Source organism: Falco peregrinus, chromosome 5 (genome assembly GCF_023634155.1).
Source record: "Falco peregrinus isolate bFalPer1 chromosome 5, bFalPer1.pri, whole genome shotgun sequence".
NCBI classification, from domain to species: domain Eukaryota; kingdom Metazoa; phylum Chordata; class Aves; order Falconiformes; family Falconidae; genus Falco; species Falco peregrinus.
Genome location: NC_073725.1, coordinates 113,994,815 through 114,017,342, shown reverse-complemented (window position 1 = coordinate 114,017,342; position 22,528 = coordinate 113,994,815). Strand labels below are relative to the sequence as shown.

The 22,528-nt window shown below is 37.2% G+C and overlaps 2 protein-coding genes across 8 annotated transcripts in view; one reads left to right on the top strand and one right to left on the bottom strand.

Annotated features, from left to right (window-relative positions):
- Positions 1 to 516: 516 nt before the first annotated feature.
- Positions 517 to 16,158, bottom strand: NOL8 (nucleolar protein 8). Of its 5 annotated transcripts, none has more exons than XM_055805042.1 (17): positions 16,045 to 16,158; positions 15,424 to 15,607; positions 15,194 to 15,256; positions 14,134 to 14,212; positions 13,683 to 13,830; positions 12,674 to 12,742; positions 10,422 to 12,356; positions 10,045 to 10,134; positions 8,648 to 8,767; positions 8,260 to 8,344; positions 7,237 to 7,381; positions 5,634 to 5,717; positions 4,632 to 4,906; positions 2,672 to 2,798; positions 2,166 to 2,236; positions 1,103 to 1,185; positions 517 to 807 (listed from the first exon to the last, which is right to left on the bottom strand). In XM_055805042.1, the coding sequence occupies exons 2-17, from the start codon at positions 15,560 to 15,562 to the stop codon at positions 754 to 756; spliced, it is 3,567 nt and encodes a 1,188-aa protein (XP_055661017.1). In that variant the 5' UTR covers positions 15,563 to 15,607; positions 16,045 to 16,158; the 3' UTR covers positions 517 to 753. The 5 variants fall into 5 exon arrangements, with proteins under 5 accessions (XP_055661017.1, XP_055661018.1, XP_055661016.1 ...); XM_055805043.1 differs by having other exon boundaries at positions 16,076 to 16,094; XM_055805041.1 differs by lacking the exon at positions 16,045 to 16,158 and adding an exon at positions 16,005 to 16,029.
- CENPP (centromere protein P) overlaps positions 16,092 to 22,528 on the top strand; it is a 151,513-nt gene continuing 145,076 nt past the window's right edge. The window contains exons 1-4 of one of the 3 annotated variants that reach the window (XM_027792371.2): positions 16,092 to 16,230; positions 18,676 to 18,830; positions 19,603 to 19,748; positions 20,086 to 20,174. In XM_027792371.2, the coding sequence (XP_027648172.1) occupies positions 18,694 to 18,830; positions 19,603 to 19,748; positions 20,086 to 20,174 (372 nt within the window). In that variant the 5' untranslated portion in view covers positions 16,092 to 16,230; positions 18,676 to 18,693. Of the gene's footprint in view, positions 16,231 to 16,315; positions 16,767 to 18,675; positions 18,831 to 19,602; positions 19,749 to 20,085; positions 20,175 to 22,528 lie in introns of those variants that run through there. The other 2 variants (XM_027792364.2, XM_027792378.2) reach the window with 2 other exon arrangements.

Genomic DNA, 22,528 nt, shown 5'->3' with positions numbered 1-22,528 from the left:
CTCTGTGGAGTAAATTCCTTAGCAAGTGTTTGCAATCTCTGCTGAAACATTAAAATCCCTATTCTTGACACAGCTGGTCCGTGAGCCCTGGCCCTACAAAAGGAATCACAGACCTTCCAACCAGCAGACATTCTACAGCATATAGGCCCAATGGAATAAGATTAAGACTATATATGTAAAAATACCATCCATTCAGCGAGCATATCAGCAACATTTGTCCTCAATATTTATTGATGTATATCACTCAATGAAAAGGTATAAAAATCAGCTCTGTGAAGAAACAGAAATCTTCCCGCTTCATAAGTCTTCTCTGTTATATATGTATTTTCACAAACTTTTGGTAAACTTTTACTGTGGAAATAGTGTAGTCGAAATATTTGTAAAGGCATCTCAAACAGGATCTGTTATATTCAGCAGAATACAAGTTCATATAGTCTTACAGATGCAGTGCTAACTGCTCTTTGTCAACCCCATTCAGCACTGGGGCCCGAGAACACAGCAAAACAACCCTGTGTTGGTTTTGTGACAATCATGTATGAATGATTGTATTCTTCAAAAATCTTCCAAAACCCCAAACCTTGGTACAAATATTGAAATGGCACAATAAACATATACCTATTTAGAAACAAAGTTTAACAGTCTTTTCCATTATTTGGTATTAGATCTTTGAAAGACTAGAATTTTGGAAGTAACATTTTTCTGCAACTTCTTCAAAGAAGAAATGTGAAATGTTTCTGACCATTAAGAGAAGATTTATTTTTTTGCTTTCACTTTCCTTCTTGCATCCTTATGCTTCTTCCGGCATTCCTGAAAATATTAAAATTTTAAGATAATGTTTTAAGAAGTTTCTATATATTTGTCTCAAATACTTTTTGACATGCAGTAAATCAACTAGTCCTGTACAATACAGAGATTCAGTAATGACATGATATTACACATCTCTGTACTAAATATTCATAGTACCCTGGCAATTACAGTTTCAAACCCTTCTGAAGGTCCTGAATTAATTTTTAATGCAAATTATGCAAATAAGCTGCCACGTTCCCTCCCCATGCTAAATTTCAGCCGCAATTACCAAGTGACAGATGTTAAAAACACTCACCTCAAGCAATAATCTACGTCTATCTTCCCAACCATCTTTTTCTTCGCTGAGGTCTGCTGATCTACAAAATAACTTTGGCCCCTCTGCAGAAGACAAATTAATATAGTTAAACCCTTCTGAATATAGTGTTAGTAAATCTCATGAGCAACACAGCAATAAAGTCAGAAGGCCTACTCTTGATATTTCTTACCTGCTCCTAAAACATGGTTGGCTCAAACACGTGTTACGTATTACATCCTTGCATACTAAGAATGGAATGCAGCAGCAGTTTTCTGTAATATGCTGAGATATAACTTGCAGTGAAACAGCATTTGTTTCATTAAAGGCTCAGCACCTTATGCCACATCTCCCAAGAAAATCTATGCCTGTTAAGAACTCAGAGCTCAATTTTAAACAGGCACTGTAAATCAATTAACACAGTAATTAACACAGTAACTTTTACACATACATTTAATTATAGATATCTAACATGTCTCAGGAAACAAACATTATTTAAGGCTGTCCTGATACTTTATTGTATAAGTATCAAAATAAATTGTTTTGGTGGCCTGCGGGTTGGTTGGGTTTTTTTTGGTGAGTTTGTTTGTTTGTTTATAACTGTGAAATTAGTTATATTCACAACAAAACAACTCACGTTATTTAGGATTAAGAACCATGTGGGCATGTGGCTGATGAGAATATTCAGTATTCTTAACGATAACACCAGAAACACAGAAAAAGTTAATGATCATATATAGGCTTGAAAGGATCTAAAATGTCTAGATAACTTGTCAAGGGATTTTTTTGGTTTTGTAACGCCTTAAAGACCAGCCACTTATTAGGCAGTTAGCTGAAAACAGGAAAGCGAGGCAGCTATTCAGCATTTATTTTACAGGACTTTCTCATGGGATGCGCTACCACAATTTATACCACAAGTAATGATGGAAATTTGCAATTTTATTTTTTCTTAAAACTCTCATCTGTATTTTAACTACAAAACATTAATAACTAGGCAGCATTTTTTTCTCATTGAATTTCAGTAGGAGTTAAAAAAAAAAAAGGGGGGGAATAAGTTCTGTTATACCTCTTAGTCGTTCATCATCTTTGGAGAAAAAGAAAAATCTAGCACTTCCTGTCTGTGGTAAAGAGAAAAACCTAGACAAACACAAAGGAATTTAGCATCATAAAAGTTACCGTCAAATTCCATTAACACAACTTAAAGCTGCAATGCTTCAGAGAAATAGTATGCATTGAAGAACATTACTCCATAATAACCAAATATAGCCTTCTATAAAAAATACATTTTATAAGAAAACTTAATACATATTTGACTTTTGGCCAAACCCACTACCCAGTTTTCTCATCCATTGAATTAGACACTCAGCTTTTACATTCATTTTCAAACCAAGTGTGGTATTGAAATTTTTGACCGTTTCATTCTGTGCAGCAAGGAATGGTTTCCTAGGACTTCCACTGTTCAGAGATGTGGAATGAAGATGTAAGTTTCCCATGACCTGAGTGCTACTATTAGTATTCTCATAGCATCAAACTACGACAGCCAAGTAGACAAGAAATACAAATATAACTTGCATTTCTTTGTTCCTTTCACTTTCGGATGTCTCTGGTTCATCATCACCCTCAGAACTGCTGTCTTGGAAACGTGGGTCTTCTTGCCATGTGACTTTTACAGGTTTTATTGTTTCAACTATGTAGGGCTCTGCAATAATATCACAATTTAAATAAAATCAAGATTATTCCCCTACTTGCCAGTAAAAATTTCTATTTCAAATTGAAATACTTAAATTGAAAAAGACAGATTTAAGGACAGAAACCATCCCTCCCAGGTTTTCTATCACCCGCTGGGCAGGTATGAATTTAGTTTGCTTTCTCATATGTCATAAATTCACCCTCAAAATTCACAACTAGTATCACCACAGCATAGGGGAAAAGTGCGGGAGTCCTTCTGAAGCTTGTTGTTACGGCCCAGGGCTCTATCAAGTCACTCCAACCTAACAATCATTATCAATTGAATTGGGAGTAATTGTACCTATTCGTATTTTTAGTTTGAAGAAGTTGGAATAAAAGCTTTCTTTCGTTATGAACTACCCTTAGTAAGTTTGTTTGCAAAGAAACTCATAATGCCTTAGCTTATTCCATTGGTGTGTTCAAGCTATGCTATTTTCACGTATGGATTCCTCCCTGTAGCATACACAGCCAGTTGCCAGAAACCCACTTGAGCCCTTACTACTTCCTCTCGTCAAAAGGACTGAGGTTACAAATCTATGGTACCCTTTTCTTTTAATGTACAAGCACAGTACTTACCTGGATGACCAGAACAGAGAAGACAGCTCCTGTACTACCTCTCTCTGGTAATATAAAACAGTTTCCAAACCCCACAGTAACTTGACTATGAAACACATTATGCAACAGAAAGATCAGAAAATTCTACTTTGGAAAAAGTCAGCATTTGCAAGTTTAAATTGTCCACAAAACATCTATAGTTTGTGCTCAGAACGCCCCCTGCAAGACTATCCATATGTTCTCCCCTTGTGCTTTCCACATGACACACTCAATCTTAAGACAGGTTAAATAAAAGCAAAAACAATCACAATCATCTAAGCAACTGAGGAATGTGCAATGGAGAGAGACTTACCTTTGTGTCAACACAGTAGCTAGCACAGTGGCCCTGTTACCACCAAATAGGATTCTTATGCAACAGAAATCAGTAATTATTTTTAACAGCAAAGGTAAGACACAGTGCTCAAGCATGGTTCTCAATGCTAAGAACTTTGTGAACTCTGAACTACATCTCTGCTCAGATATTTTCCACTTTGTTCTAGAGATCTTTCATATTCTGAAATCCATATTACGGCATTCAGATGACACTGAATAATTTCCGAAGTTAGTAGAAATGTGGGGGTTTGTTGGTTTATTTTTGTTTTTTGTTTTGATTTCCATTAACTTCACACAGGTTTCTTTCCTACATTAGTACTTATTAAGTGACTTGATTTCAGATTTTTTAATCTTGATTTCATAACATTTTATCTTCAGTTAGGACACACCAATAATCACATGCCATTCAATTTCAATTTTCTACAGGTACAATAAAATTAAGTACATAATAAAAGGTTCTTGGATTTTGGGGCCAACTAAGATTTTCTTTTGCTCATACTACTACCTTAATTAACACGTTTTATTTAAAATCTTATTGGTTTATATGAAACCTGATTTGACTTGTATATCATCTTTTTTCCTGTTAATTTGAGACATTTAGCGGATGACAAGTTTTTCCATCACTGTTCAGAAAAAAAAAGAACAAAACCAAAACAAGTAATAGTTCCTGCTCAAAACATCCCTTTCAAGATTCCTGTGACTAAACCACAACAATCTTGGCAAGTATAAGAGAAGATTGTAATGGTTTTGCATAATTAGTGACTTTTGCTTCTAAAAATTCCCTGGATTCTGAATTTCTATACACTGTATTACTCTACAGTGCCTGACATAAAGAAGCTACTCATTAGAAACTGTACTATATATGTTCTGCTGTTACCTTCTTTTACGCCTGACTCCTCCATGTCTCCAAAGAAGGAAAACGTGAAACCACTAGACTGCTGAGCTACGTCACTCTCAACATTAGATCCCAAATGGTCAAGTGGGGTAGAATCCTCTGCATCATTTTTGTCCCAGGGTATATCTTCATTTTTTTCTGATTTGCTCTTTGAAGATCCAAACAACTCTTTTAAATCCACAGCAATATCGTAATACATTTCTTGAGACACTTCAGGCAGTTTCTCACTCTCTTCCCTCTTCTTACTTTTAGCTTTACTGAAATGACATGATAGCAACATAGCACATATTTTTCAAAAAAAGGTTCCCCAAGAGGCAAACTTGCTATTAACATCGTCCTAAACTTATCCAAGCACATTAATGAATAGTCAATTTGTAAGGTTTGGGGTTTTTGGGTGGTTCCCCCCACCCAGGATACAGATATTTCCTATTGCCAGAAACAAGTTTATAGGGCACCATGACTATCCCTTTTGGTTCAGACTTCTGACCCATCTCAAAAATCTCCTGCAATTTACCCACCCTTTGAGGGGTAAGCAGCAGGAAAACACCTGAGGTTTGACTCTAAAGGCAGGAACAAATTTACTTTATAATTAACAACATCATGACTTTTCACTTACTGTGTGACAGCATATAAATTAAGATATTTAAGTCCGATTTCTTTTCTGGCAAAAGAAATGTTAAGAGGTTTTTTTTCCTTACAGATTTGCAAATCTTAAAGTTTATGATTTGAAGCAAAGGGATAGCCTGAAGGCAAGAAAGGAAGACAGAAAATGGCATGCAGAGAATAGACTGACTAGAAAGGAAAGATGATGTTACATGGTGGTTTTAGTGGTCACAATTCTGATTGTATCTTGATCTTAGCAATAACAGAGAGAACTGAATTAAAAACAGAGCAGTCTGCATAGTTTTAAACTCAGTCTTCTGCTATAGCCACTTCTCCATGGGAAGAAACATCACAATTATAGCTACCAAGCTGTAATATTACCTCTGTTTTTCTGTGGCACTTGGTTTTCTTTCAAAAACTGCATGGTCCTCTCTTGTGGGATCATAGCGGAGGGCATTAATATCTCTATAAAAATAGAAAGGAAAAGAAAAACCGTGAGACATTCCAAATGCTCAACTGAAAGCTACCCTAAACAGCCAGATTCAAATTCACACTGTCTTTACGAAAAAACCTCCAAACCAATCCAAAACCTAACTGGCATTTTAAAAGCGCCTGGTAATCAGTTCTGGGTCAGGAAAAATAATGAACAGAAGTGGCTTTAATCAAATTATAACATTACATACAAAACACAGAACTCCAGTTGTGTGTGTTATACAGAAATTTATACCTGCAACTGTTTACCTTTCGAAGAGCTATATCAATACAGCTATCCGTATTGATACACACATCTCTAACTATTTCTTCTAGTCCCAAACACTGCATAAATTCAAATAGTCCAATGGAAAAAAAACCCCACCACCACCACCTCAGGAAAAAAACACTAACCAAACAAAACCCCATTATGCCCATCCTTCAAAATGTAAACATTTTTGGGGACTTTCAGCTAAAGCAATCTTAAGTTTTGACTGATCCCAATACTAGCGTAGCAAAGCCCATGCTGCCTTACAGCAATGCAAGAAGGTAATCTCTTATTTCCCTTCCTCTCCCTAAATTAATACTTATGGCATAAATTAACTGCTTTTCTTACATACTATATCGTTAACTGGGTGTTAAAAGAAAACCCTCCTAAGATGACCTCTGGGGTTGCACAGATTATTTCCCCCTCTGCTTATTATTTAGAAATACATGAAAATGTGTACAGAAGTTATCAAATTAAATATGCTTGTGCAGCAGTCACAACAGTATTTGGCAGCCAGCAGTCAATTGATGCAACTCCAATAGTGACTGTCAGTAAAAATTTACTAATTGCACACTATTGCATTACCCTTAACACTACTAACTTCCACCAATTCGGTCCACAGACCAACTTCTGTTGAAGTGCATAGTTAAACATTACCATGCTTCCAAGAGTACACTTCCAAACCTTTCTCATGATCCTCCAAAGCATGCCCAACAGCAACATGTAACAAATTCCTAATCTAATGAAGAAATTTCTTAAAAGTAGACATACAGATAAATGAAAAAAAAAAAATCCTCCACTGAAAAAGTTTGATGCTAATCACCTGTAGGCCCGCAAAAACAATAACCTTAACTGCTATGTAAGTCAGTCTAACTTACTGACTTACTGCCCAACTCACATGTTCTTTGTTTAGCCACCTTAAGTTTGTCTCCACAGAGAACAGAAATACCTCTCATGTATGAAAGAACAAGATTAATTTTCATAACCAACAATCTAATCGTTCACAATCTACTAGAAGAAACTCAAGCTGGCATCTGATATTTTTTACTCTAACACTATGATAATCACTAGTATTATCTATTGGGACACTCACGTTGGGAAACTGCATTAAAGACTGACTTCAAATGCACACAACAGAAGGAAATACTTTTCTCAGTCAGCTACGCAGACATTTTAGTTGTGAAACATTGGCAAAAATTAAGCCTTCCTAAAACTCCTCCTTTACTGTTAATGGATGACTCATACTTGAATTTCTTAGCACTTGTGGCTGTTTTAGTTGGCTTAGGGTGTTCCAGGTTGATGTTCAAGAGGCTTCCCAGTATTTGCAGATTTTTCCTTTTCTCTGCAGCAAGCTCTTCTTCCTCCACTGTCTTCAAGACATTTGTCTCTGCTAAAAGAAAAAATAAATACATTATTTTTTTCCTCTGCTATGACCTGAGTAAGCCTGTAATATTTGATATATAACATTACTATAGTAAAGGAGTTCACACATATCAACACATCACTTCCTTTATTTTAAAGCTACTTAGAGGCTTTCTCCCTTGCACTGTAGAAAATCTTTGGATTAGAAATGTCACAGGCACCTTTGTCATGTGAAAATTGTATCAGTTATTTAACCTGTTCCCTGCTTCTATCACATGACTGTGCAACTACTCTGCCACTGATAGATGCTGTACAGAAGATCACATTAGCACAACAAAGGAAGTGGCAGAACTAGGCAAAAATCTAAGGTTCAGAAACAAATAGTGAATTTTGAAAACTTGGTTAACAATTTCAGTTTGGGGGGGGGAAAGAAATATTTTAGAATTTTTGCCTTTTTCAGCTTTTCTGCCTTCTGCTATTTAAAAAAAAATAAATTAAAAAGTCTTTCCTTCTAAGGCTGCCAAATCAGCTGTGGACTGCAGGATGACTACAGAACAGTTTAAATGAATGTAGTGGTCAAAAAGTGTATTTTAATAAGTCACCACTTATCCTGTGAACAACATGGATACAGACATTCTGATATCATCCTGTATTAAAAAATATTTTCAAATATCAATTTATCAACCGAGTACATCTCATTCAGCTATTTCATATACTTTTGCAATATACATTTAAGGAAACACAGCTACAAATATATACTATGTAAAGCCACAACACAGTTGGGTTATTTTCTTTAAGGAATCACCAAAGAAGCGAAAGTAGTCCTTAAGTTGCTTTAAGCATACAAAATTAAGGCTTCATGATATAGCTCTGTTATCATTAACCAGGAAACATGAGCAAGTTTACCTTCTTCTTCACTCTCACTTTCAAGGAATCGAGCATCCATGCGAAATCTTTCATCTGTGCCAAATCGTGACTGCAATTTCAAGAGCTGAACAAAAGGAAATAAATCCTATTAAGTACTGGAGGAGAAAATCAACATTCGGTAACTTTATTTTACTGTAATTATGGCAACATACTAATAACTAAGGATGACAACATCAAAGAAACTCCTCCCACTATCCAACACACATTATTTCCTCCATGGCTACTGTTTCTTCTACGTACGAGTATTCTGTTACAAGTTTGTCAAAATCATATTCAGCAAGTATGTAAACCTCCATACTATGTTATTCTGAAGTGGCATTATGGAGACTTTGAAGAAAACTGAATTATAGTAATGGGTTCTACTCACTTTTTCACCAGCTTTGCCTTCAAACTGGGGCTTAATTTTGAATCTCTCATCATCTGTATCATCTTGCTCATCCTCGCTGCTTTCAAACAGTCTGCCTGAAGTTTTAGGAGCAGGTTCATCCTTCATTAAACAAAAAGAAAATATAGAAAGGCAGCCATTTACATAAATTTGAGAAAATAAATCAGCATCAATTTTGTTCATGTGCTTTTTGGCTTATTTGAAAAAGTGTATTGCTGCTAGAACAACCAGCTCACTTATTGAATCATGCACTTCAAATCTTGTATACACATCCTGTGCAATTGTTTCACTCTTACGAGTACTAAATTTTAGCACAGGCAAAATATCCATTTGAAGGGTAACTCAAGTTTTACAATATGCGATAGGTATAAAAATCCAACTTTCTGATTATGTCAATGAAGATAAATTTGAAAGTATCAACATCTAATTATAACCTTTCTGAATAAGCCTCACATATGGTATAAACTAGGACACAGTTTAAGCCTGTTGATAAACATAAATGATTACAAAAGGTAAGCACCCCGTAGTTTCAAAACAATTTCCATAGCACTAGAAGTTCTAAAGAAAAGGAAAAATACAGGGCAAGGATTTCAAATACAATTATAACCCTAAGAGATATATATGTTAAAAAAGTGCTAAACACGAGGAAAACTGAGAAAAGAAGGTTTTAATTAAATAGTGAAAATGGTTGTAATATTAGTATGTTTATGAAGAAAAAGCCCAACAAAAGCAAACCCAATGATTTAAAGCTTTGGCAGAGATGTGACTAAAATCACGATGATACAGAAAGTTCTATTCCAGAAAAAAAGTACTTAATTGGGCTGAAAGTATGGTGGTAAAATCCTGAGGAGTCTCCTAAACAAGGTCTCAGTTAGGTGAGGCGTAAAGAGGAAGTCACACTTCTCTGGACCCTAACATCACTTTAAAAACGAGACACTACAGTAATACAGATTCTTTGTCCACGGGATTGAAAAAGCAGAGTCCTTCTATACTACTCAAGCCACATCTCCTCCCTTTCCATTGACTAAAAGCAGCAAAATTTCAAAACTGATTATGCATAAGCCCTATAATGTAACATTCTTTTTCTTCTAATCGAAGTTAGAATATCTTTTCTACAGGTCTCAATCTCCTTACAAATTCTCTAAGACCTCCAGCTGTATCAGATGCGTGGTTAAGTTCTTGGAAACCTGTTCCATATTAGCAAAAAAAGAATCATTTATTCATTCAGTTCAAACTTTACCAACTTTTTTCTGTCACTTCACTATGAAAAATAGTCTTCAGAATAAAAGGCATAATCATATTCATATGGAATTACCTTATAGAATACTGGACTTTTTCTTAATAACACTTACTTCTTCATGCATATTTCCCAAACTCACCTCTTTCTTCAACATCTCATCTGCTTCAGGTTCACTTTCCACATCTGAATTGAATATGATGTGTTTATGCTTGCCTGCTGGCTGGCTATCCTATGTAAGAGTGAAACCGTCAAGTCAAACACATCATATACTTGCTATAGTCACAAGTAAGTATCTAAACAACATTTCCAGGACATGAAAGGAAGACTCTACTGTTCCTCTTTCAAGTCCAGAGACATTCCAGGAATTAGATATCCACCATTTTACATACACTCAAAAGAAAACTGGCAATGTAATCAGAAATTCCAATATCCGATTTTAAAATATCTTACACCACACCTATTCATTTCCCTTCTTTTACTGCATACTATTCAGATAGAAGTTGCATGTGTAATTACCAGATTTGAAAGAGCTCCCTGAATGAGTTTCTTCTGTAAATCTCGTACTTTCTGCCTCTCATCTAGAGCTGCCAGCCTCCTCTGGTTATCCTGCAACCGTTTCTTTTTTATACTAGGTTCCTTGGAAGCGGTACCATGAAGACAAAGCTCCTTATTTTCCAGAAGGCTCGTCATTCCATTCTCACATTTATTAGCTTCACATTGCAGATTTGGATTGCTTACATCCCTCTTCAAGTTTTTTGAACAGAGTTTTGGGCTTTTCAATTGTTGTTTAGCACGTTTCTGTGACACTGCAGCATTACTATCCATGTCACTGCTCTCATCTTCACTCTGAGCAGCAGTAGCAGCAGCAGAATCTCCATACTCTGAATTTTGGTCATCTTGTAAAGAACTCGCATCTTTCTTCTTTCCTGGTAAATGTGGCCTGGAAACAGGCTGATCGCCCTCATCTGCTAAGGAGGCGGCACCTGACTGTTCACAATGCCTATTTTGCCTCTTTTTACTGCCGACCTCAAGCAAATTCAACGGATGATTCTTAGACTGTCTTTTAGATGACTCCTCCCCACAATAAGAAATATGAGCTTCAAGACTTAAACTTTCTACAGACCTCTTCTTTAAACCAATACTGTCCTCAGTTAACTCTTTTTCACAAAGGGACCCCATTCCTCTGAAGGGCTGGTATTTCAAACATGAATTATTTTGTCCCTTGGAACTTTCTTCATCAGCATCCTTCTCCCCTGCTAAAATTGCAGCAACTACATCTTCAGGACAGATACTTTTTTTTTTAACTGCAGGGCAAGATTTAGGAACTTTTGGTTTATTTACAATGTCACCTTTAGGATTTTCTTCAACACTGCAATGACTAGAACCCTGTGTACTATCCAATTCTTCTGCGGGTGTCCCAGTGTTTTCAGTAGCTAATGCTTTTAAGTCATCTAATGTAAGATCTAAGCGGTAACAGTTTTGCATCATGGATTCATAATCAGAACTGCTTTCAGACTCCCCTCTCTCTGGCTCCGAATAAGAGCTTTCACTATCACTTGTCTTTGTTGTAGTGTTAGCTGCTGTACTCTGCAAGGCAGCAATTTTACATTTTTTCCTTTTCCCTTTTCTTTCAACATATTCTTTTAAACTGTGCATTTTCAGTGAAAAATCATTTAGCAAATCATGTCTTTCATTCACTAATGTTTCTTTACTTTCCACCTTCCCCTGTTTAGAATCTTCTAAAATTGCAGTTTTCCTTCTACTTAGATCTGGAGTTTTACTTTCGGCAATAATTTCATCTGTATCTGCTGAATCATAACCATTATCGCATTCCATACTCTCTCTATTTTTGTAACTTCCTTTGATAGCTTTCTTCATGCCATCTGGATTGCTTAAGAACCAATGACTATTGTGTTTTAATTCAAAATTATCCCCAACAATTTCCAAGTGGTCATTTGCAGTCCCAACATTTCCAGCTTTCTGTATTTCCACCTCTTTCTTTACCATTGCTCTCATTTCCTCTTCAGAATCAATGTCACTATTAGAAACATGCCTATTTTTTTGAGCTGAAACTCCAGAAACATTGCTTTTATTTGCTAATAAACCTCTCCCTGATATTTTACTATAAAGACTCCTTGATGGAAACAATTCAGACTTCTCATTGGGTTTGGATTTTGATCTTTGATCTAGTTGTGGTGAACCTGTGTTTTTTGAATGTAACTGGCACCCAGAAGAGAGAACTACTGCTCCATTCAGAGCCTCACTGCCCAGTTGCCTCATTTTTTTAGGTGGCTTCTTAGTTACAGGGAACTCTCCTTGCCGCTTCTTGTTTATGCTGTCATCTCTCTCTTCCAAGTGCCAAGTAAGCTCAGAAATAGGAACTACACGTGTCAAGTCCGGCTCCAGCTTTCTAAGGTTATGGCAATATTTTGATGGGTCATATTTCACAATGTTAGTCTGAGTTAAGGAATTAAAACAAGGTGATTCTTTCAGCAAACAGACTTCCAGTCTTCATGAACAGGCTAAATTCCACATGAAAGGACAACAAAGAGTCCTTTTTAATGTTGTGACCATGAGCCTTTAAGCAACTGACTCGCAGTCTACAAAGTTTATTTAAATCACACAAACTTACTGCAAGATTTACTTAAGGGTATTCAGTAAATCAAGTATGACATAGTAGCTAATATTAAGACTTAAAGAAATGTTTGCCCATACAACTGAATAAAGAAGGGAATTGTGCCCATGCCCAACCAATAGAAAAAGGATATTTTATTTTTTTGTTGACTCCTAAGGTGCAGGATAGGCAAGACTCTGCCGAATTTACCAACAACCCATTTCTAAAAGAAAAAGAAAAAAAAAAAATAATCAGCACTGAATAAAAAGGAATGGGAGTAACTCGGGAATAAAACAAGATGTATATTCTTGGATAACAGAAATACTAATAAAGAACCATTTGTGACTAATTCTTTTGGTTTACTCTCTTAAGTGAGGTGTATTCATACTGTGCAACTTAGCCAGCTTCCTTCTGAAAAAAAAGAACAAGGCAAAAATCAACCAACCAAAACCGCCAAATTTCTACAACCTGCAAACAGAGTGACAATAAAAACTGAATTTCTTTACAAGTACTATCCTTCATGTAATGTTTTTGGTTTATAAATTAACAGTGATAACTATACAGACAAGATTGCTATTATTTTGCCGTTTTCCCCTTTCCCACTAAAGAATTAAAAATGCCCCATAACCCTCCAAAAACATTCTGTGCTTAGTAAATTATTTTGAAAACTTTGTAGTAAATCTAATTTTTGTTGCCTAAATTTGCATGTTCAGTGATTTTATTCCAAGTCTTACTTTTGTAAGCATGTGTAGACCCTGATCCTGAACGTGCTGAAGCACAGAGATTAGTTCCTGACAACCCAGCAACCAAACCCACATATACTCTATAAAAGTAAGACACACATTGTCTTTACATGCTTTTAAGGGTGACACAAAGATATTGCCAATACAAATGAGTAACAAAGCATTTACCAATTTAACACAACAAGAGTGGACAATATGATCAAGATAATTTCCAGTCCTTACAAAGAATGACAGGAGCATTCTATGTGTCTACACATAAGGTATTTCTTCAGACTACTTTTGACAAGTTGGACCGTAACACTTAGTGGAAGTTTCTTCACATGAAGTGTAGAGATTTGACATAAATTTAGAAGTAATAAGCTTGTGCCCAGTTCCAGTTTTTCTTCCGTTTTAATTCTCTATACGTCTACCCCACCATACCTTATGCTCTGGCACCTCTGTACCTGGTACTGCTTTCATGTGAAAGTCTACAACTCCAGCCTTTTTCAGTGATTCTAACAGACACACTTTATCATTTCTCTGTGGCTTTTCTTTCTGCAGATTTGCTTCCTCCCTCTCCATGGCGAGCCTGTACCAAAAAGTACATCATATATGAAAAAACATCTGCCTGCGTACTACCTTACAGCTGGCAGTGCCCCTCTCCCACAGAACAGTAACATTTCACTACTTACGGAACTCACATATCCGCTACTTTTAAGGGAACAATGATGCAAAATATGTTGCAATATCTAATACGCATCAACAGTTCACCAATGCCAATAAAAACCAGAAAGGATAAAAGCATAGCAGATGAAAGCTCAAGCATAATATTGAAAAAGGGTAACTTTATCAACAACATACTTTTTTTTTGTTGTTTTAAATCGACTTTTACCTGTGCAAAAAGCTCTCTTTGGCTAACTCAATTTGCAGCATCCCCCCTTTCCACTTGGTTTTATTTAAAATTGACATGCCTGTAAAACAAGAAGATGGGAAATTACTATTTCCTACATTCAAAAAACATACCTTAGACTTAACTATGCCTCCTTCTATGATAGCTTGAAGTTTATTTAGCATGACCTTATACCTCATTACTCACTTGATTCAAGTTTGTATATGAAAGATGTAATATCCAAATCTTAAACAAGGTGGTCTACCTCCAAAATTAACATTCTGACTTCAAAAGACTTGTTCAAGTCTCTATGGTTCAGTTAAAATACAAACCTGAAAATTCAGATATGTGTACCCTGAAGTTTCTATGCTATCAGACAGGCTCATAACATCTCACGTACTTCAAAAAACATAGCTAAGGAGTACTAAAAACCAGAGGGGAAAAAAAAATGTTGTACTTGGAACTTTAGGAAATTAAATATCAGGGGCTGGGTTGGCTTTTAGACACTCTCAAACAGCTTTCCTATTCCTAATGGCAGCATTCCCTAAAATAAAAGGGCATATTACCAATCCCTCTCTTCAGGTGCAAGTATCATCCCCTGCCATTTTGCTGCTACATATTACACAGGCGGTTCTATAACTCTGCAAGTAGTTTTGTAATTCAACTATTTTGGGATTTACAGAACTGCTTTAACAGAAGAATGCTTTATGTAAACTCTCTTTGCTAGGTTTCCTCTCACATCGTCACTTCTAATGTCTTATGGACCTGATGAAAGCATTTGAAGGGCATTTCCTCTATGTTTTCAAAAAAGGGTTTGAACAAACTTGTAAATCACTTATTTCCGTCATGAGGAGTCTTTTTAATCCACTTACATTGACTCACTGAAAACCCCAGTAAAACAACTTCCATAAAACTGCACCTTAAGGAAAATGGAATGAATACGACAACCAAATGAAACAGGATCTACCTTGACCACATCCTGATTTGGCAACACTACATGCGTTACCAGTAACGCAGCTTGGCTTAAACCCATAAATTACTAAGAAAAAAAAAATGTACTTACATTTTTTAAGATCTGCATCAGAAATGCTGACACTGATGTAAGCGAAAGTTTTCATAGGGTTTCCTGATCAACAATAAACGTTCAGTTAATTTCTATGGAATTTCAGTGTTTCCTTTAAAACTGAAAATTAAGCTGTTTCCTCAAAATAAAGCATCTCTGAAGCAAAAACTCCATTTCACACTACAAACTGAAACACAATTCGCTTTTAAAGAATGATGCAAAACTGTTACCTTGATCATCTTTTCTAGTAATAATCTCTGCATCCAGAACACGCCCAAACTTGCCAAACCTTTCTTGCAGTTCAGCCTTGGAAACCGTATGGCTAAGCCCTCCAACATATAAACGTTTTGAAATTTGTTTCTTCTCCATGTTGAGAAGTCAAGCTGCCACACCTGGAAGGCACGCTGTGTCTCTCTGCAAAAAGATAATAACAATTCACTAACACATTGTAGAGATTAATACAATTGTAATACCAAACTATGGAAGAAACTATTCCGTCAGAAGTCCTCCATAAAAACCTCACGAGAAGAGTGTTTCTTCGCTTTGTACTAGGTAGCACGCGCTGCTTCAGTCCAGTGTCAGCAAACACTGCACCGCTATCAGTAACCAGGCTCTAGGTGCTGGGCCTTTTTTTAAAACCCTGACGCAAATGCGACAACAAGCGTAAAAGCTCTTAGCAAAATAACCCTTTTGAGGGCTTTCTAAGCGGGGAGCAAGGCCGCGAGCGAAGCGGGGGAGGAGGGATGAGCCGGACCGGCCGACAAGCCCCCGGGAATCGCTCCCCTGCGAGGCCGCTGCCCCTCTCCCTCACCGCCGCCATGTGCGAGCCCCCGCAGCGCAACTCAACTCACCTTCCCCCCCGCATCCCTTCCTGGCGCTCACCCGGAAAAGAGGGTTCCGCCTCCTGGGGCCGCAGGATTCTGATGGCCGCCTTCTCTCTTTCGGGGCCGTGTTTCCAGCCGGTCAAGTCCGACGGGAGCACGTGGGCTGGGTCTTGTGGCTGCGGAGGATTTGGGCGGAACTAACCAGGGAGAAAGGTAGGGGGATTTTCCGCCAAAAAAAAAAGAAAAAGCAAAAAGCGGGAAATAGCTGATGAAGTAACGCTTTGGCCATCCACCTCGAATAACGACCTCGGAACCGCCCTTCAAGCTGCTCTGTTGTTTCGCGAGGGTGCAATGAAGGAGCGGCTGGCACCCCCTGTTCGGGCAGCAGCTGTGGCAGCGCCCAGGCCCGCAGCGGGCTGCTTGGGCGCGCAGTTCGAAGGAGCGAGCGCGCGCTGCTTCCCTCAGCTTCGCTCTTCGCTCTTCAGCGCCGGCCCTCGGCGTGGCTGGGCGGCTCTCCCCCCTCCCCCGCCTCCGCGGGCGGCTCTCCCCCCTCCCGTGCCCCCCGCGGGCTGGCGCGGTGCTGCGGCACCTGTGCGCCTCAGCTGCGGCTTCCCTGAGGGGCGGCCGTTATCCTACTGCCTTGTGAGCCCCGCAGGCTGGAAGCGAAGTTCTACACTAACCCCTGAATGCTTTTCTCAGCATTTCTTGGGGCAGCATAAAAGCAAATGCTTAGGGGTGTATACGGGCAGGTACGTAAAAATGTGAAATATTTACCGTTAATGCACAAATATATATGTGTGTATGTACATTTAGGGTGAGGAGAAATGATTGATTGTCGTTAAAGTTATGCTTTAATTAATTAAAGTATGTCCGGGTATTTTTTTCTGGAGATAATGCTATTTGAACTCATAACTAGTCTTTGAGTCTTCTGCAGTCCAGTAAAATCACCTAAGTTAGAACAGTTGCAAACAGTGCGTGTGTCCTGCCGAGCTCGGCACGGCCCGTGGTGGGAGAGGGCCTGGGGCACTGCTGGCTGGGAGCAGTTTTCTTTTTGCCAACGTGCTTTTTATTAGGAACAAAACTTTCTTCAATGTATCCGGTTTTAATACATCCCATTAGGCTTTTCTTTTGGAGAGTTGGAGAACTTTTTTTTTTTTTTTTCTTGTCCCTGCTGATCTTGTTTGTTGTCATATGTTGTGTAAAGTCTCTTTAAAATTCTAGAAGCAGTCGCACCTAGGCACAATTTCAGTCGTTCTTTAATTGTGTATGCATCCTTTATTCACTGAATAAGTTTTAATGGAAAACATGTTTTGAGTGTCCATTTGCTTATATCTGTTATTTTGATGTTGCTTCCTATGACATAAACTAACAAAATCCTATTTCCCCCTTATACCTTTTTATTGAACCATGTTCGTGTGGATCTTGAAAATACAGCAGTTTTTTTTTAAAAACACACATAAACCAAGATAATATATTTTTTCCTGGTTGAAAGTATTGATACATTGGTATTGAGCTGCATAATACTCTCCACAGTCCTTTGAACGTCTCATGTCTAGGTTGTATGTCAGATATTTTTTTTCTTAAAGTTAAGGTTTATTTGAATTATTTGTGAAATGTGGTCATTTCCTTGTGTCTCTTTACTGCTGTAAAGGCAGATTATGCTACTTTTTTTGTAGGAACAGCTGTGCTTCATTTCATCTGGTGTATTGGTCAAAGCTGGATTTGATTTCTGTATCTCATTAGGATTGCTTTTTATCTGCATGACAAGCTGTTCTATTATAGCAAATAGAAGACAGCTGGATGTGCTCCTGGATGAAATCAAGATCAGTTAAAAAGATTTTTAAAGAAAGCCTCTGACTACATTAGATTCCTGGTTTAACGTCTGTATTTGGATGCTATGCAGTGATCTGTGTCTTAAAACTGGTTTAATAATTACATTTTGACTCAATGAATTAAGTCTTTGAGGAACTAATGTAACAATGACATTTTTTTCAAAGTTACCTGATTTGGAGAAAACTCTTCTTTCCTTTTTTTAATGTGAAGTCAGAAATTTGTTCTTTGTCACGTTCTTGCTGGTATCTAGTAGCTGCCTGTGTTCACTGGAGGTAGAATCTTTCCTGTTCCTGATGCTTTTAGCAGAGTGAGTTATTGTGTTTCTTAGGAAGCTCTGTTACATTCAGAATTATGGAAAAAGCAGTTTTTCTGCTCTTGTAATGTGTACTTGCAGACCAGTGTCTAAGTGGACTTTCTAGGGTATAAGTAAGAGTTACATTGATGGCAGAGTACTATAGTATTACGAGCAGAGTTTTACTGCAAGCCTAATTCTGTTCTCAAGTTGGTGACAGAACTCCTATCAAATTTGATTGCTGAGGATCGAGGTTTGTATGTTGGTTTGATCCTCCATAGCGAACAGGACTGTTTGACACTCTAGAATTCTTTACAGAGGTGTAAGTTGTTATACTTGTAAAAGCTACTGGGGATATTGCCACAGTCATAAAATATAATAGAATTTGTCTCATTTTAAGTAGAGGGGTAGGAGAAATAATTGCCTAATGTTATATTTGCATTTCTTAATTCTTAAATTAATTCCTTGGATAAAAATAATTTATTCTGATTTTTTTTTTTGCCTAAGAAATATACTTACTTTCTCTTATCTAGGAGCATTGATTCTCAGAAATGGACAACAGCATTTTTCAAGTTTATGAAGATGAAATCCAGTCACTGGAAGAAGAAATTGAACTATTGGCTGAAAAGTATGAAGATAGTCAACAAGAATCCACTTTTTTTTCTGATGAGGAGATACTAATGTCAATGTATGCTTTTTTTTTAATATATTGGACTAATAGGGTTTCTCTGGCAAAATTCTTTAGGATAAGCTTTTGCCTCTATGTTAAGACTTTCCTTAGGTGATTTTTACTGTACTGATCTTGTTTAGGATGTGGGCTATATATGGTAAAAGATAACAAATAATAAATAGTTAGTCTCTTTTTTATCGCCTTCTGTTGGTGGTTTGTGTTTTTTAGGGTTTTGTTTGGTTTTAAAAGGCAATGATAGTGGTCAGAGCATGACATCAGGTATGTTATCTTTGTGGATACCGCAAAGGCCATGTTTTCCATTACACACTGTGAAACAGCTCAGTGCATATATACTTTAAGAAAAAAAAGACTGGAGACTTGTCAGGTGGGACTAGATACGTGCTAAAGAAATGCCATGTTTAGGGCTTTTTATTTCCATTATTTAACTGCTATTCTATAATAAATGTATACTCCACAGCTAAGTAATTTAGATGAGTAAAGATGTCGCAGTTCGTTGCTTTTATACGTTCTTTGAAATGGATACTTGTACCTCAAGGCTTATAATAAAGGCTGTGTCTACCTGGTGGTGCACATGAAGTGTTTATGTAAGTTAGTTTACTGTTCCCAGTAATGTGATATGATTGAAACTGGAAACTGATCTTGACCTGAAAACCATCAGATCACATTACAAATGCCTTTTATTTAATGGTATTGTTGTACTGATGTGACAAAACATGTTCTTATGTCTGGGTCTTCTGATTTTTTTTTTTTTTTTCTTTTTCAATTCTAGAAGTTCATACCAAACAGAAATTAAGGGACATGAATTTCCTTCAAACCTGAAAGCTGAGCTTGAAACCCTAGAAACAGATCTCTCATTTTTAATGAAATTTACTGGTATTCAGTTCACAAATCATTCCAAGAAAACAGTGGAAAAAAGTAAGCATTTCTCTGCCCTTTGCTGCTACTATGCTGAGCATAATGTGTCAGTTCATTACACTTGCAAATGCATGTTGTAATTCTACTCTCACTGTTATCAGAAAGACAATTATTTTGAAATACAATATAATTTTCTTTATTGACAAAATAGTTCCTGAGTAAATATAGTACTTTGTGTAGTGGGAAAGTGAAAGACTACAAAGTTAGTTGTTTGTGTGGTTTTTTTAACATGTTTAACTTTATGTGATGGATAGTATTAGTTGGTATTTAAATTATGACTAATGCAATAATTAATAGAATTATAATAAAGTATTATGTTAACTTTATTTTATAACAGCTAGAAACAGAACAGTGCAGAAGCACAGATTATCAGGAAATTGCCACTCCCTGTCTTTTCAATTGGACTTCCAGCTTCTTGAAATGCAGGTAAGGATCAATGTTTTTTTCAAAAAACCACAAAAAAACCTGAAACAAAAAAACTTACACACCCCCCCCCCCCCCCCCCCCCAAAGAAACAAACAAAATTTCAAATGGGCAAATATCAATGCTTCCTTTTCCAGCTGAAACCTTCAACTGGTATTTTGTCATTTTGATTGCCTGAGTCCCCTTCATCTAAGCCTCTGTGGGCTGTTTTCACTCTAGAACAGCTGGACCCAACTTGTGAATTCCATGTGCATCCAAGTAAAATAGTTCTGAAGGTCATGTTCAACATTAAGTCATGAAATTATTATCATAAAATCATTTATGTTGGAAAGGACCTTTAAGATCATTGAGTCCAACTGTAAACTTAGGACTACCAAGTCCCTATCGCCCTTTCTTCCTAAGACACCCTGTAGGATGGTCTTGCAGACTAACACTGAAGTAAAGGCCTGAATAGTGCTGGAGTTTCACCAGCTCTGCCAAGTACATGCTGGGGCTTCATCCTGACCCAACACAGCTTTCATCCCACAGCTGTCTCTGATCTCCCCCACATGTTCTGCTATAGTCAGGTGTCTTGTTCTGGAGACTGGAAAATTCCTAACCTTACCTTTCTTGAGGAAACCAAGGAAAATCTAAACCGCTACAGACTTGAACAATTGATTTTGTTTTTTTGCTTGGGTCATATTTCTATTTGCTTGGCTACTGTGACTAGTCAATACGTCACAGGACTGCATGGAACTTACGCTAATGATTATGGACTTTTTGCAAGGAAGCTTTTTCATAAGAACCTATTCTTAGCACAGAATTCACTTAGCAGTGGAAAACAGCTAATACCCCAATTTGTAACAATGTCCCCCAGTTTGTAATATTTTTGACATCAAGAGAATTCCTTCTTAAGAAAACTATTTTCAGCTCAAGCTTTAAAGTGTTTTTCAAATTGAGTATGATTGAACCTGATAGTATTAAAAATTGCCTTTCTGTGTGAAGATGTCTTTCCTAAAGAAAAGCCATATTACGAATTTCGTAAATGAGGTTATTCTGTCATCTCTTAAATCCATGCATGACTGGTGGTCTTAGCAAGATGATTTTACCGATTGCTTGTATAAAATGCATTTAGCTTTGAGCATGGAAATAGCCTGCATCAATCATGTGACTTAAATTGTTGTTTATTTCTCACCTGTGTGCTCCTGCAGAGTGGTAACATTTTAGTGTCAGTGGAGCTCCGATGAGTAACTGGGTGGTGTTTACTTACAGCTGCAATGGTGCTGCTTAAATCTGTGACACCACTAGATGCCAGCACATGTCTACCTAATTGCCTAAATCTTGGCCTCATAGGATAGTTTAGGTTGGAAAAGACCATTGAGATCATCAAGGCCGACCGTTAACCCCAGGACTGCCAAGGCCATCGCTAAACCATGTTGCTAAACTCCGCATCTAGACTTTTTTTTTTTTTAACACCTCCGGGGTCGGTGATTCCCTGGGCAGCCTGTTCCAATGCTTGACCACCCTTCTGTGAAGAAATTTTTCCTAACATCCCATCTAAACCTTCCCTGGTGCAACTTCAAGCCGTTTTCTCTTGTCCTGTTGCTTGTTAGCTGGGAGAAGAGACCGACCCCCCCTGCCCACAGCCCCTGTCAGGTCGTTGCAGAGAGTGATAAGGTCCCCCCTGAGCCCCCTCCTCTCCCAACTGAACACCCCCATTTCCCTCAGCTGCTCCTCACAGGACTTGTGCCCCAGCCCCTTCCCCAGCTTTGTTGCCCTTGTACTACTTCAGTGCTGATGAAATACACTACAGTAAGTGATATATAGCATACCAAGTGTATATATTAAAAAAAAAAACCACTTCAGCTGAAAAAATATTATTTTGACTCAAATTTTTACATGAATTTTAAAAAAAGTACACAGCACCTGTAACATAATTTAATATGCAATGCAAATGATATCTCAATTTACCTGAAGCTAATAAACTTTGAATTGCCAAAATTTTATGTATTTGTATGGTTTGGCTTGTCAAAAATGGTAAATTAGTTAAGCAAACACCAATGAGGAGTACAGTTTGTAATTGTGTTATAATATACAGGTTTTTTATTTTTCATGTTACATACGTAAGTCAAGAAGTACATTTACTGTTTCAAACCCAGACTAATTTCTGTTCCTTTGCTCAGTTTTTGTGATTGTATATGAACTTGGATGTTATTAAAGTTTTGCATTTACATAAATGTTAATGTGTTTTGGCTGTTGTACAAATTGTAATGTAATGGTTTGGTTAGAATTGTAAAATACAACCATTGTATGCAGTTCTATGATTTCATTTTGTTAGGGCTGTTTGAATCAAATAGATTTTGAGAGAAATTTATAGT

Coding starts and splice junctions, on each gene's coding strand:
- NOL8 (XM_055805042.1), bottom strand. CDS start 15,562: ATGGAGAAGAAACAAATTTCAAAACGTTTATATGTTGGAGGGCTTAGC. Junction 4,907..5,633: donor AGTGCCACAGAAAAACAGAG/GTAATATTACAG, acceptor ATGTCATTTCAG/TAAAGCTAAAAGTAAGAAGA. Junction 2,799..4,631: donor GGAGTCAGGCGTAAAAGAAG/GTAACAGCAGAA, acceptor ATATTATTGCAG/AGCCCTACATAGTTGAAACA.